This window comes from Molossus molossus, unplaced genomic scaffold (assembly GCF_014108415.1).
Source record: "Molossus molossus isolate mMolMol1 unplaced genomic scaffold, mMolMol1.p scaffold_m16_p_20, whole genome shotgun sequence".
Taxonomy (NCBI): Eukaryota; Metazoa; Chordata; class Mammalia; order Chiroptera; family Molossidae; genus Molossus; species Molossus molossus.
Genome location: NW_023425356.1, coordinates 2481810 through 2496654, shown reverse-complemented (window position 1 = coordinate 2496654; position 14845 = coordinate 2481810). Strand labels below are relative to the sequence as shown.

Below are 14845 nucleotides of genomic sequence, written 5' to 3'. Positions count from 1 at the left end.
AAGAAATTAAGTGGTATTGATGTCCCTGGTTAATCTGACCATAGAAACTTCTCCTCCTGTGTAATAACAACCACTTCACAGGAAACTAGCATCCCACAAAAACAATTAAGAAAATGCTAACACAAGAAGATACAATCTATATGTCAATCAGAGAGAAAAGTGCTTTCTTAAGAAAGGATGAGCACAAAATGTACATTTAAATGACCTTTGGCATTCATTCCGGTGAAATTCCTTATTTTTCCTTCTCGAGGTGATTAGACATTCTGTTCCCCATGTAGTCCCGTAAACTCACAGGTGAAAGGCCCGCTGGTGGCACACCAGGCTGAAGGCCAAGGCTGACATGAGTGCCGGGCTTTAGGACTGAAGACAGAACTGCCCAGAGACTTTCTCCTCCGGGGAAGAGGGAGCCATGACAGAAAGACATGGAGCAAGGATGCAATGTCAGGTTCCGGTGGAACAGATTCTCAGAGAGAAAGGTATTCGCTCATGCCAGGTGCTGCCAAGGAGACGAGTGGTGGACCAAGTGCCTCCTCCCTACTAGGAATTTGTGACAGCACTAACTCATAACATCAACAAAAATACAATGATACACTGAGGAGGATCGATAAAACCAGAAGTCCATTGTTTGTAAACAAGACAACAAAGCAGACAAACTTCAGGTGAGAATAATCAAGGGGAAAAAAGTTAGTCATACACCATCAGATCACACAGACAAAAACAAAAGCTTAGGGAATTATGAAGCAACAAGATAGAAGAGTCTCATGGACTAATACCACTTCCTTCCGTACCAGGACCTGTGCTCAGGAGAAATAAACGTCTGCTCTATTCTTGCCACTACGCTGAGTATTTTGTTCAAGTAGCTCAACCTTTATCCTAAAACATATATATACACCTGTAAAGTGAAAAAATGGCACTGCAAATTTTAATTTCATTGGTTATCTCTAAAAGAGCAAAAAAATAAAATAAAATTGGATGCCCACGTAATACACAAACAAAAAACAATAATTTCCTCATGGATTACAGACAAATGCAAAAGGCAAAACTTGAAACATTTTTATAAAATAGCTTTATGATCTAAATATATAAGGACATTTAAAATTAAAACACAAGAAAACTAACCATAAAAAAATACTGATAATTCTACAAAGTGGCCACAAAATCTCTACCAAAAAAACTGTATCCCAACAACAGATGAAAACTAAAAACCACGATTAGGCTCTGATTTCCAGCGATCACCATGAAAGATGTCAGGAGAACAAGGGGAAAACTAAAATGGGTGGATCAAGACTGGGAACACATCATTTTAACTAGGATGGCAAAGGGAACTAACTTGTGGGCATATTAAAACTCTACAGGTAAAAATTAATAACTTTTATTCATTAAAGATAGCATAAAAAAGTGACAAGGCAAGCTACAAACCAGAAGATATTAGCAACATAAGCAAGAGAATCAGTAACTGTATCACACAAAAACTACAAAATCAGTTTAATTCAAATTTTTATTAGGCAAAGATACAAACAGATATTTCAAAGAATTTCACAAAAGAATAAACTCTAATGGCCAATAAATACGTTCAAAGGGGGGAAATGTAACAACTCATCAATAATTAGGGAAATAGAAGATATTTCATACCAGAAGGGTAAAATTAAGAGCTTTAATACTAAGCACTGAAGAGGTCTAAAACAGCCAGACCCTTGGGCAGCACTGGTAAGAAAACAAACTGGAACAGGATGTCAGAAGCAATCAAGCACTGCCTTGTCAAGCTCAGCGTACTCCTTAGATATGTGTTGCCAAAATGTTTGCATACACCACCAAGAAATAAGTACAACAATGTTCAGAGCAGCATTGTTCTTCAAGTCAAACATTTTAAACAACCCGAATGTCCACCAACAAGAAGAGAGATAAATCAAGGTATTTTTACAGAAGAATCCTACATAGCACTGGGTATTGTACAACTATAGAGAAAAACATGGCTAACTGTTAAAAGTACTACCATATTATGACAAGTCACAAAAAAAAATATAAGAGCATACCATTTTCATAAAACTCAAAAAATGTACATAACAATATATTGTCATATACATGACAAAATCATGAAAAAAAAAACAAAAACATAAAATGTACAGCTGTCAGTAACCACAGCAGCAGAGTCAGGAAGAAATATAAAAAGAGCACATAAGCATAAGCAATAGCATTGGTAACATTCAGTATTGATTAATTCCAAGTATCAATTTAGAAAATTCAATCCAAAAGATAGAAAATGTAGAGATTTAAGTTCTCCCCAGTACAAAATGTATTATCCTTAAAATTAATATAATTCCTTTCAGAAAGTTACACACATCTATGTTTTTAATATTCACACAGAGTACATCTACAAAATATTCTTGCTAAAAATTAAATCTGAATCTGATCAAGCCTCATCTAACTACAAGTTTACAGGAAATACAGAGGATGTGAGGAACATCGGACATGACATCAGAGAGGTATATTTGGCAAAACCAAGAAAGTACAAATTTCTGAAAATTGAACAAATTAGATGACCTAGTTTCTCTAATAAAAACAATCAAGAGAAGGGGAAAGGAAAGGTAAATTTATATCCAGAGAGACTTAAAAACACTTTAACCAAATCAACATGGGGTTGACTTTCATTGGCTCCTGATTCAAAGTGTGTGTGGGGAGGGTGGGGGGGGGGGAGTAAAAGACATTTTGAAGCAACTGAGAAATTTTGAGTACTGTAGGAGTGTAGATGACCTTAAGAAATGATTTTAAATTTTATTAGGTGTAATAATGGTATCAATGTCATTTTTAAGAAAATATATGTTAAAGACACAGTGAAATATTTGGGGATGATATGATCTCTAAAATTTTCTTCAATATTCTCCATCGGAAAGAGAGAGAAAAAAAAACGTATACAGCTGAACAATCAGGGGTTAGGAGCACTGACCCCCGTTGCAGCCAAAAATCCATGTATACTCTTCAAACATATTAACTGTCCCTTGGTATCTCTAGGAGACTGGATCCAGAAGCTTCCACAAATACCAACATCCACCAACATGTGCCATGTTCCCTATACAGAATGGCATACATCAACGTATACAGTCAGCCCTCTGCATCTAAAGACTCTCAACCACGGGTCAAAAACAGTAGAGGGCCCTGGATGGTTTAGCTCAGCAGTTAGAGCGTCGGCTAGTGGACCAGAGTTAAGGGCATGTATCTCGGTTGCAGTTTGTCCCCGTTCCCAGTTGGGGTTGTGTAGGTGGCAGCCAATCAATGTGTCTCTCTCATATCGATGTTTCTGTCTCTTCCCCCCTCTCTCCCTCCTGCTCTATCTAAAGATATATGCAAAAATATCCTCAGGTGAGGATAAAAAAAACAAAACAAAAAAACAGGAGAGGATTTACTGAAAAAACTCCACATATAAGCGGACCTGCACAGTTCAAACTTGTGTTGTTCAAGGGTCAGCTGTATTATTATACCATTCACACACTTTCGTATATCTTCAAAGTTTTATAATAAAGTTTCTAAAATTAAAAAGACTTTGATTTTTTTTTAAATGAAAAAGACGCAAATAAATGTAAAGATACTCTGTGCTCATGGATTAGAAGAATTAATAATGTTAAACATCCATATCACCAAAATAGAACTACCCTAACACTTGTGTGGAATCAAAGTAGCCAAAGCCATCTTGAGAAAGAACAAAGCTGGAGACACCACACTGCCTGATTACTAACTATATTACAAAGCTATGGTAAGCAAAACAATATGTATGCTATTGGCATAAAAACAAACACAGACAGCCCTGGCCGGTTTGGCTCAGCAGTAGAGCTTCAGCCTGCTGACTCATGAGTTGCTGGTTCGATTCCAACCAAGGGCATGTACCTCGGTTTCGGTTCATTCCTACACCTAGTAGGGGTCACACAGGAGGCAACCAGTCGATGTGTCCCTATCACGTCAATGTTTCTTTCTCTCCCTCCCACTCTATCTGAAGATAAACAGAAAAATATCCTCAGGTGAGAATTAAAAAAAAAAAAAAAAGACACAGACCACTAGAACAGAATAGAGTCCAGAAACAAACCCACCCATATGTGATCAATTAAGCTGCAACAAAAGAGGCAAGAATATACAATGGAGAAAGACAGTTTATTCATTAAAGGAGTTGGGAAAACTGTACAACCGCATGCAAAAGTATGAAACTCAATCACTACCTTCCACCATACACAAAAATCAACTCAAAATGGATTAAAGTCTTAAATTTAAAATCTGAATCATAAAACTCCAAGAAAAAAGAAAAAACAAAACAGGTGGTAAGCTCCTTGGTATCACCCTGGCAATGATTTCTTCGATTTGACACCAAAAGCCAAGGCAACAAAAGCAAATATTTACAATTAGGATTACATCAAACTAGAAAGCTTTTTCACAGCAAAGCAAACTATCAACAAGATAAAAAGACAATCTAAGGAATGGGAGAAAATATTTGCAAATCATACATCTAATAGGAGGTTAATACCCCAAATTTATAAAGAACTCATACAACTCAGAAAAAAAATTCAATTTAAAAATATAAACAGGAATTGAACAGACATTTTTGCAAAGAAGACACAGAAATGGCCAACAGGTACATGAAAAGGTGCTCAACTTTCACTAATTATTACAGAAACGCTCATCAAAACCACAATGAAATATCACTTCATACCTGTCAAAATGGATGTTATCAGAAAGAGAAAAAATAGTCCTGGCCAGTTTGGCTTAGTAAAGAGTGCTGGGTTCAATCCCCAGCCCCAGTCGAGGTCATGTGGCAGGCAACCAATCCATGTGTCTCTCTCACACTGATGTTTCCTTCCTTCTCTCCTCCCCCCTCCCCGCCACTCTCCCTTCCACTCTCCCTTAAAAAAATAAAAATAAAAATCAATGGAAAAAAATATCCTTGGGTGAGGACTAACCCCCCTAAAAAAGAGAGAGAAGAAATAACAAGTGCTGGTGAGGATGTGGGAAAAAAGAGAACCTTTGTGCAGTTGGTGGGTATGTAAACTGATGCAGCCTCTTTGGAAAACAGTATGGTGGTTGCTCAAAAAAAAATTTTAAGTACAATTACATGACTCCACAATCCTATTTCTGGATATTTACCCTAAGGAAATGAAATCACTATCTCAAAAAGGATTATCTGCACCCCCATGTTCACGGCAGCATTACTTACATAGCCAAAATATGGAAACCTAAAAATGTCCTTTGAGCCCTGGCCGGTTTGGCTCAGCGGTTAGAGCGTCAGCCTGCGGTCCAGAGAGACCCGGGTTCGGTTCCCGCTAAGGGCACGTACCTCGGTTGCAGTTTGTCCCCGGCCCTGTCCCTCGGTTGGTCGTGCGGGTGGCAGCCACTCGATGTGTCCCTTCACATCGATGTTTCTCTCTCTCTGTTCCTCTCTCTCCCTCCCACTCTACCTGAACAAATGGAAAAATGTCCTCGGGTGAGGATAAAAAAAAAATAATAATAATAAATAAATAAAAAAATAAAAAAAATAAAAATGTCCTTTGACAGAAACTGAGATATGAGATTATACATATATGCACACAAGGAAATATTATTCAGCCATAAAAAGAAATCCTGCCACTGTAAAACATGATAATGCAAATACAATGTTCCCCCAATTAACTTAGAATTTGAGTGAAATTATAAATCAAATCCCAAAAAGTCTTTAAGGAATTTAGCCTTAAAATACATACAGCATACAATAAAAAATATTCCAAGTCAGTTCTGAAGAACAAAGTTGTGAAATCCACTCTACGAAGATGCCATACTGACTGGGACGCTGTGGTGTTCAGAAAGGACAGACAGCAATGAGCAGCAAAGAAAGCGCTGGCGCAGCTCCACCACAGATGGAAACCTGACAGCTGACACACATCCACAGGAAAACCAACTATTCAAATGACTCACTACTAAATTCACTACGCATAAGGAAAAAATCATTAAACCCTTACCACACACTACATAAAAGTTAGGTTCCAAATAGATGGAGACCCTAAATGTGAAAATCAAAATTTTAAAACTTTCAAAATACAATCCACAAGACTACAAAACCTTCAGTTAAAGAACTATTTCTACACCTAAAATATAAATGTGATGTTAAAATTTCCAACTTCTATTTATCAATGTAAAAAAGCTACAGACAGAAAGGAGTTATCTGCAACATGCATAACTAACAAAGCTTTAGTATCCACAATATATAAAAAGTCCTAGGAATCAATTTAAAAAAAAAATTAAAACTACATTAAAAAGAAAATAGATAATCCGGCTGATGTGGCTCAGTGGCTGAGTGTCGACCCATGCACAAAGAAGTCGCTGGTTTGATTCCCAATCAGGACACATGCCTATGTTGTGGGGCTGGGGGGAGGGGGATGTGCAAGAGGCAGCCAATCCATGTTCTCTCATCAATGTCTGTCTGTCTCTCTCTCTCACTTCCTCTCTCTCTAAAATCAATATAGAGAAAAAAAATGGATAGACCATATGAACAGGCATTTAACAGAGAAGAAACACGAATGGCTAATTAAGAAAATATATCATTGACACTAAGGGAATTCAAATTAAAACAAGATACTATACACACATGCAACGTGCACACATCATTAAAAAGTCCAACAATGCCAATTATCAGAGAGGATGTGTAGAAACAGGAATTCTAATGCACTGCTAATGTAGTATAAATTAGCACAGCCAATTAGGAAAGCAACATGCCAATATCCAATCAACTTGAAAACAGACACAACTCATAATCCAGGAATTCTATTTCTAGAGAAACTCTTAGTCTTGACATACACTGAAATATGCACAATGCTCACAGCAGCATTGTGTAACAGAAAAACATAAGAAACAACCTTGTATTTGTCAACAGGGTAATGGTATATTCATATAACTATATATTTTATGTCAAGGAAAATGAATAAACGTAGGTTAAGAAGCAATTATTGAAAAGAGCAAATTACAGAAGACACAGCACGACGCACATATATATCTTTTAAACATGTAAAACAAAATTATATATTGCTTAAGACAAAATATATATATAAATACATATAGTGAAAGTACAGATAATTTCACAGGAAACCAACTTCAGGATAGCTTACCTGGGGTGGGACGTGGGTAAGAAGTATATGCAGGGTGTTATGCACTAAATGTTATGTCCCCCCAAGTTTCTATATTGAAGCCCTAACCCCCAGTGTAATGTTACTTAGATATGGGGACAGAGTCCCAGAGGAGGCAATTAGGGTTAGACAAGGTCCAAATCCCTACCACCCAAATGTCTCCTCCTTTTACAGGTTCAAAGGAGCCCTCCCTCCATAGAGCTGCTCTAACACCATTAAATTGAGCTCACTTTGTGCCCTATTCTTTATTTTTCACTAACTTCTTTTGAATTATATATCTTTAATTTTAATCACCCCACCTCCAATTATTTTAGAAGTTATATACTTTATCCCTATTTTTACTGTGCTCACCCTTACAATTTTAAAATGTAAATTTATCTGATTTCACTTTGGACTTAAAATTTCTACCCTCCATAAGGGCACTGTCCAAAAGAAATGTAATGTGCACAATACATGTAATCTCATAAATTTTCTAGTAGCCATACTTTAATTAAAAAGTTAAAAGGAAAAGATAACACAAATATAAATTACATTTTCAATACTATCTCAAAAATCCAATGTGTACTTGATAATTAAAAACTGACCAGCCCTGGCCAGTTTGGCTCAGCGGTTAGAGCGTCGGCCTGTGGTCCAGAGAGACCCGGGTTCGGTTACCACTAAGGGCACGTACTTCGGTTGCAGTTTGTCCCTGGCACTGGTTGGTCGTGCGGGTGGCAGCCACTCGATGTGTCCCTTCACGTCGATGTTTCTCTCTCTCTCTCTCTCTCTCCCTTCCTCTTTCTCCCTCCCACTCTATCTGTACAAAAAAATGGGAAAATATCCTCGGGTGAGGATAAAAAAAAAAAAAAAAAAAAACTGACCACATGTCAAGTGCTCAATAACCACAATGGCTACCTAACAAGGCAACACAGCTCAAAACACACAAACTCCAGTTCCTCTGCCACACTTACATGGTATCATAATTCAGTATTTTTACTTTTTATTTTTTAAACTCCAAATCAATCACTGCTATTATTTTTTTATACATTCAATAACTACATTTACCCTCATGCCTACCGACTTCTTGGTTAACATCACTTCTACTTGACCTTCTTTCTGGAGTCATTTATTGGCCTTCTTCCTAAAATACAACCTCTAGAATTTCCCAGTGGGTCATTATCAATGCCTTTAATTGCTCTTTTGTTGGGGATTTCTAAAAATGTTATCTTGCTCTTGTCCTTTAGGATAATTCAGTTGATTATGTGATAACAGGTGGATAGTTATTTTCACTCAACATTCTGAAGGTACTATTATTTCCACTATTTTTTGGATGCCCATGATGCTGAAGAAGCATTTTATCTTTCTAGTTCTTATTCCTTTCTTAGGGAATCTAATTTTCCTCTGGGTGCATTAAAGATCTTCTCAGTGTCTTTGGTGTTCTGCTTTTTTACTGTGATGCATCCAGATTTCCTTGTGCCTCCTAAATCTAAGAATTCATGTAACTCATTAATTTTGGATTATCAGTCTTCAGCTTTTTTGAATTTTGCTTCTCTGCAATCTTTTAATTCCTCTTTCTGGAACTCTAATTAGATATCTGTTACAGTTTCTCTTCCTTTCCTCCATATCTTTTAACCTTTCTATTTTATCTCTTTATAGCTGTACTAAATTGAATAATTTTTATTTTTGAGTTCACTAATTCTCTCTTTAGTGCTATCTAACCAATTATTTTGTTTTTCAAGGTCTGAGCTTTCACCACCTTTAAAAAAATAATTGATTTTAGAGAGGAAGGAAGAGAGAGAAACATCGATGAGTTGCCTCCCATACCTGCCCCATAGGGAATCCAATCTGCCACCGTTTGGTGCACAGGGCGACACTCCAACCAACTGAGCAACCCAGCCAGGGCCTGACCAACTATTTTTAACCTGGACTCCAAGCTATCTTATTTATCACATTGGACTTGTATTTAAATCAGATTTACAGATTAAAGAACTATAACAACCACCATTATCATCATTTGAACACTTATGTGCCATTCCGTATGAAATCATTTACGTATAACCTTATCTGATCTTCAATATAACTTTTGTGGGTAGGTTCTATTATGCTCATTTACAAATTTGTAAAATTGAAACTCAGAGGTCATCTGGTTCAATGTTTCACAGACCAAACCCTAGTCTGTTAATTCCAATCAACCTCTCTTAACTTGACAAGACCTCTATTGAAAAAATATTTCCATCCACCATCAATAACTACAATTAATGTTAAATTTTAATATTGCATTTCTATTACATATACTTTAAAATATACATCTTTGTAGAAAGAATATTGATAAACAGATGTTTATCGAGCAGAGACTATGCCAGGCACAAAGAAGGTGAAGAAAAACCTTTTATAGAAAATATCTTTGAGAATAACACCATTCACGCATGTGCTGGCATAAAAGATTCAGGTATCCTGTCTCCTAATGGAAAAACACACCACCACTCCACAAAACACAAACAAAAAGAGAATCTGAGAGTCTCTAGATCCAACTACCAATTGGTATATGGAGATTACCACTTCACACCTACTAGAAGGTCTGTAATAAAAAAAGACAGCCCTGGCCAGTTTGGCTCAGTGGTTGAGCGTCGGCCTGCAGAGTCAGCTGCAGACCAAAGAGTCCTGGGTTCGGTTCCCACTAGGGGCACGTAACACCAAAAAAAACAGATATACAATAACAGGCATTGGCAAGGATATGGATGGACCAGAAATCTCATACAATGCTGGTGGCAATGTAAAAAGGTACAACCACTTTGGAAAGTAGTTTTGCAGCTTCTTAAAAGTTAGATATGCCTCTGCCATATGCTCCAGCAGTTCTCATCATAGGCATTTCCCCAAGAGAAATGAAAGCAAATGTTCACACAAAGACTTCTATAGGAATGTTCACAGCAACTTGATTTATAATAGCATCAACTTGAAACATCCATCAAGAGTTGAATGAATAAACACATTGCCGTATACCCATATAAGGCAATATTGCTAAGCAATTCAAAGGAATAGACTACTGATACACAACATGGGTAAATTTGAAAAGAATTACGCTGAGTGGAGTGAGACCAAAAAAGGTACATATTATACAATTTCATTTATTTAATATTCTAAAATTTAATAATCTATAGTGAGAGACTACAGATCAGTGGTTGCTTGGGGAGAGAAAGGCAGATGGGAGGGATTACAAAGGGCAAAATGATATTTTGGGAGGTGATGGATGTTCACTGTCTTGATTACAATAATGGTTTCATAGATGTATACATATGTCAAAACATGCACACTTTAAATATGTGTAGATTATATCAATTATCTCAATAATGCTATTTTTTAAAAAGCAAAGCAAGATGAAAGCCAGCACAGGAGGCATGACTTCAACTAGGGAAACGAGAACGCGTATGTGTGTGGTAATGTATAAAGCAGTAATTCCAGGAAAACATGCACCAGAAAAATCTTAATATAATTAGCTACACCTAATAAATAGGACTGGAAATCAGTGAGAAATACTTTGTACTCTGAACTTTTTTTACTATGCACATTACTTTTTAAAAAATATTTATGAAAGCTTGCACTGGCCGGTTTGGCTCAGCGGTAGAGCATTGGCCTGCGGACCAATGAGTCTTGGGGTTCAATTCCCGCCAAGGGCGTGTACCTAAGGTTTCGGTTCATTCCTGGCCCCGATCAGGATCGTACAATTCCGGCCAAAGGCACATACCTCAGTTTCGGTTGGTCCCCAGCTCAGATCATGGTCATGCAGGAGGCAACCAGTTGATGTGTCCCTCTCACATGGATGTTTCTCTCTCTCTCTCCCTCCCACTTGTCAGAAGATAAATAGAAAAATATCCTCGGATGAGGATTAAAAAAAAAAAAATTATGAAAGCTTAATTACTTGTACAGAAGTCTGATGCCAAAGCAAAAGTTCTTAACCACTATCCTAGAAAATCATATAAAACATAGCTTTTGTTATTCAAAGTTTTACATTAACAATGGGCAAAAAAAAAGTTAGCAATTACTTTTATATCATTTGCTAATATTTTCCCCTCAAACTACCACAAACGTAGAACACTGGTGTAACCAATACAGCTCACCCGGACATCCTCTTCTAAACCTCAGTTCTCTTTGCCTTCTCTCCTCATGCATAAATGATACTCAGACCTGCATCATTTATTCTTTTACAAAATTCACTTTCAGAAGATAAGTTTGGATGGTAACTACTCTTGACCTATTCCTCATTTCAAATTCTCTTCTATCTCAGCTTAGAAAATATCACTGCCAAATAATGCCTTTCCCCCAAAACGCTCATTACTTCACCCTCAGTCTACATAATATGAACTTAACAAAAAAAGCCTAAATATTAAAACATGGACAAGTATCTAGTTCACTATAAGGCAGAGGACAAAAAAAAACAAAGTATCTCCAAAAGTATTCTGAGAACCACCACGCTGTTATGGATGAAAACTTTAAAATTCTAAGAAGTATTCTGAGCAGTCAGCATCACTAAACTAAGCACAGACGGAGACACCTGAAGGGGAAAATGTCACTGCATCCAACAAGTATCAGAATACATCAAGTCCTCACTTAACATCCATAGGTTCTGCAACTTGAGGCAAAACATGTAATGAAACCAATTTTGCCCCAGACTGATATAAATGAGAGTCAAGTTCCTAGGGCATTCCATCAGCGTTTTAACAAAACGACTTTATTTGAGGACCTGCTGACTAGGCTTGGAAGATGATGTGCCAGGCTTGGAAAATAAAGGTACAAGACAAGGACCATGCCCTTAGGAGGGCGGGCAGACAGGCTGGCAAACAAAAAAAATGCATGTTAATCATGATGTAAAAATGTGCGGGGATTAAAAGAAACAAAAGGCCGAAGCAGCAGAACTAAGGTTGAAAGAATGAGTTTTCCTGGACAAAACCTGATCGATTGAGGAATAGAGTCCAAAAGCCTACCTTCTTTAACAGGAAGGCCACCAGTTCTCAACTTCTAACTCGAGTTTGAAGTTAACTGTGTAAACAAGTTTCTTTTCTTTATAAGGGTCAGGTTAACTGATTTTAAATGTGGCTTATTATTAGCAAAACTACCTTAGTCTGCACAAGACAAAAGAAAAGCAAAATATCCTAAATTAATAAAATTATATGACTCAGATCAAGTCACTTATCTAGTTATTTAAAGCCACAATTTCCCCTCAGAAAGTTGGGAGTTCACTCCCTATTCATGAGAAGCCATGCCTGGAGCATTTTTAATTTCCTGAACACCATTCACACGTCCTATGAAGTGTCATTCTCAGACTGTTTCCAGAATAACATATGTATGATTGCTGTCTATTTAGGTTAAAACTACAGGATTCAACTTCAGAAGCACACACTTTACAGCTCGCTGGGTTTTGTGAGTTGTAGCCTAGTTTCAAAACCTAAGTGAAAATTTCCATTACTGATGTTAACAGATCCCACAATCCAGTTTTCATTGGTTTCCCACAATCATTTCCTACCTTCACGCCAACTGTGACCTCTGTGACAATTCTGTAAAGAAAAAAAGAAAAACAGTTTCAACCTCTTGCCATCTTCCCAACGGTCACTTTTGAAACTTTTTAGGGCAGTTCAGCACTCAGGAATCTTCCCCTGGCAAGGCGGGTGGGAAGGGCAGAGGGTCGGCGACCCCGTGCGTCCTGGGCGCAGCGGGCGCAGCAGAGCCTCAGAGGGGGAGGGTGCACCGCCCGCCCGCCGTAAGGCATTGCACAAAGCTGGGGCACCGCGTGCCCTCCGCCTCCTGCCCGGTCTGGTCACCCCGGGAGATTTGGGAGCGCATTCCACCGCGAGCTCCGCCTCCACCCACGTTCACCTGGGGGACACGCGGCTGGCTCGGGAAAACCGAGTTCTGTGACTCGCAACCTTTACACCATCTTCCCCGAGTTCTCGGTTAATCGCGCCGACCCCCCCCTCCCGCTTCACTTCCGAGTCTCAGGCCGCGTCACGGGGCCAACGCCGGGCTTCTCCCGGCACAGCCCCGCCCCGCCCCCACGTGGGCCTGCAGGCGGCCGTCCCGACGGTTGGGTCTGCAGGCTGGGGGAGGGGCGGGCGGGACCCGCGACGCGACGCCCCGGGCCTCGCACGGCTGCCCGGTCTCTCCCAGGGGCGGCAGGCTCGCGCTTCCCGGGCCGTTTTTTGTTTTCCCGGAAACGGTCCAAAGTGGAGAACAGCCGGTCCCGCGAGCCGGCTGCGCTCCCGGTCGCCGCGGCTCCAGCGTGGCCCGCGTGACGGGGCCGGGAGCACACGCCCCGGGCGACGGGTTCACTCCGGGCCCTGGCGCCGGCCCCGCGCGTCCTGGTCCCTAACGGCCGCCCGCCCGCCCCCACCCCGGCTCAGCGACAACAAAGGCGGCGACACCGCCGCCCCTCCCCCGCCCCGCTCGCCTCGGCGGGGCTGCCGCCTCCCGCACCCCGGGCCGGGCGGTGGGGACGGCGAGGCCGCGCGGGGACACGGACACGGGCCTCCCCGCAGCCCGGCCTCCGGGCCCCGCGCGGTCCCCGTCTGCTCCCAGGTGTCCGGCCGAGGTGGCTCGGGGGGCAAGGCCGCCTAGGCCCGGAGCCGCCCCCGGTCCCGCCGCGGCCCCGCAGCACACCCGCCGCCCCCGGCCCGACGCGCCCGTCCCCGAGCGGCCTGGGGCGGCGGGGGGTGTGTGCGAGGGGGCGGCGGAGACGCGGCCCGGCCTGCGAGCGACCGCCGGGCGGTTCCGGGCCGGTCCCGCCGGACCGCAGGGCGACCCCCTCCGGCCCCCGGGCCGGCCCGTCACCTACCCGTCCATTGCCGAACCGGACAAAGCCTCGCTCCCGGGGACCGAGCCGCGCACCAGCAGACACACGAGCGGCGACAAAATGGCGGCCAGCGCGCGACGGAAATGGCCGAGGGAGCCGGGCGCGCGGGCCGAGCGGCGGAAAGAGCCGAAGCCGCGGGGGGCGGGGCGCGCGCACCTGCGGGCGGGGACGCGGCTCTGACTGGCGCCCTCCGCCCTCCGCCCTCCGCGCCGCCGGGGCCCTCGGCCGCCCCTCCCGGCCGCCCCGGCAGAGCCGCCCCGAGCCGGGCGCCCCGCACACGGTCCCTGCAGCCCCTCCCCGTTGTTTGCACAGGACCGGGGCCGAAGACCACCGCCCAGCAGGAGCCGGTGGAGCTCATCACGCCCACGGCCGCGCCCTCCCGACACCTGTCCTCCACGCCTCGGGGCAGCGCGGTCCCGCCTGCCTGGTGGACGATTAGGGGGCACCTAGGGAAGATGGTCACCACGGCCTGGGTGGGAGAGAGGGCAGGTGGCCACGTGCTCCATAGTGGGCGACTCCACATTGGGGGTGGGGTGCACCCCGCCGGGAAGGCCCGTGAAGGGGACCACACCTATCCGATCCCTTTCCTCTGTCCCCACTGTAATGTTAACCGCAAATTCGACTTTTTCCTGTGACTGTTAGCAGAGACTCCACCGAGTTTGAAAAGGCACCGGAAACTTGCTCCGTGGGACTGTCCACGCGCGAATGCACGTCTAATCCTGAGAAATGAGAAAGATTCCCTGTACCTCCCCGCGCCCACTCTGGGTTTTCCTATACCCACTTCACACAAACCTCCTAACCCTCTACAAATTGGAATTTCACTGTAGTAGGTGGTAGTTTCTGTACCATTCATTAAATTACATTACTTTAAATCAGACAGACCTTAAAGAGT

At 42.0% G+C, this 14845-nt stretch overlaps 1 protein-coding gene across 4 annotated transcripts in view; it reads right to left on the bottom strand.

Moving 5' to 3' along the window:
- Positions 1-14015, bottom strand: part of PTBP2 (polypyrimidine tract binding protein 2) — a 50875-nt gene extending 36860 nt beyond the window's left edge. For 3 of the 4 annotated variants that reach the window (XM_036272234.1, XM_036272236.1, XM_036272235.1), the window contains exons 1-2: positions 13936-14015; positions 12631-12661 (exon numbers count right to left, since the gene is read on the bottom strand). In XM_036272234.1, coding sequence (XP_036128127.1) covers positions 12631-12661; positions 13936-13943 — 39 coding nt within the window. In that variant the 5' untranslated portion in view covers positions 13944-14015. The remainder of the gene's footprint in view (positions 1-12630; positions 12662-13935) is intronic. The other variant, XM_036272233.1, reaches the window with a different exon arrangement.
- Between the last annotated feature and the right edge of the window lie 830 nt (positions 14016-14845).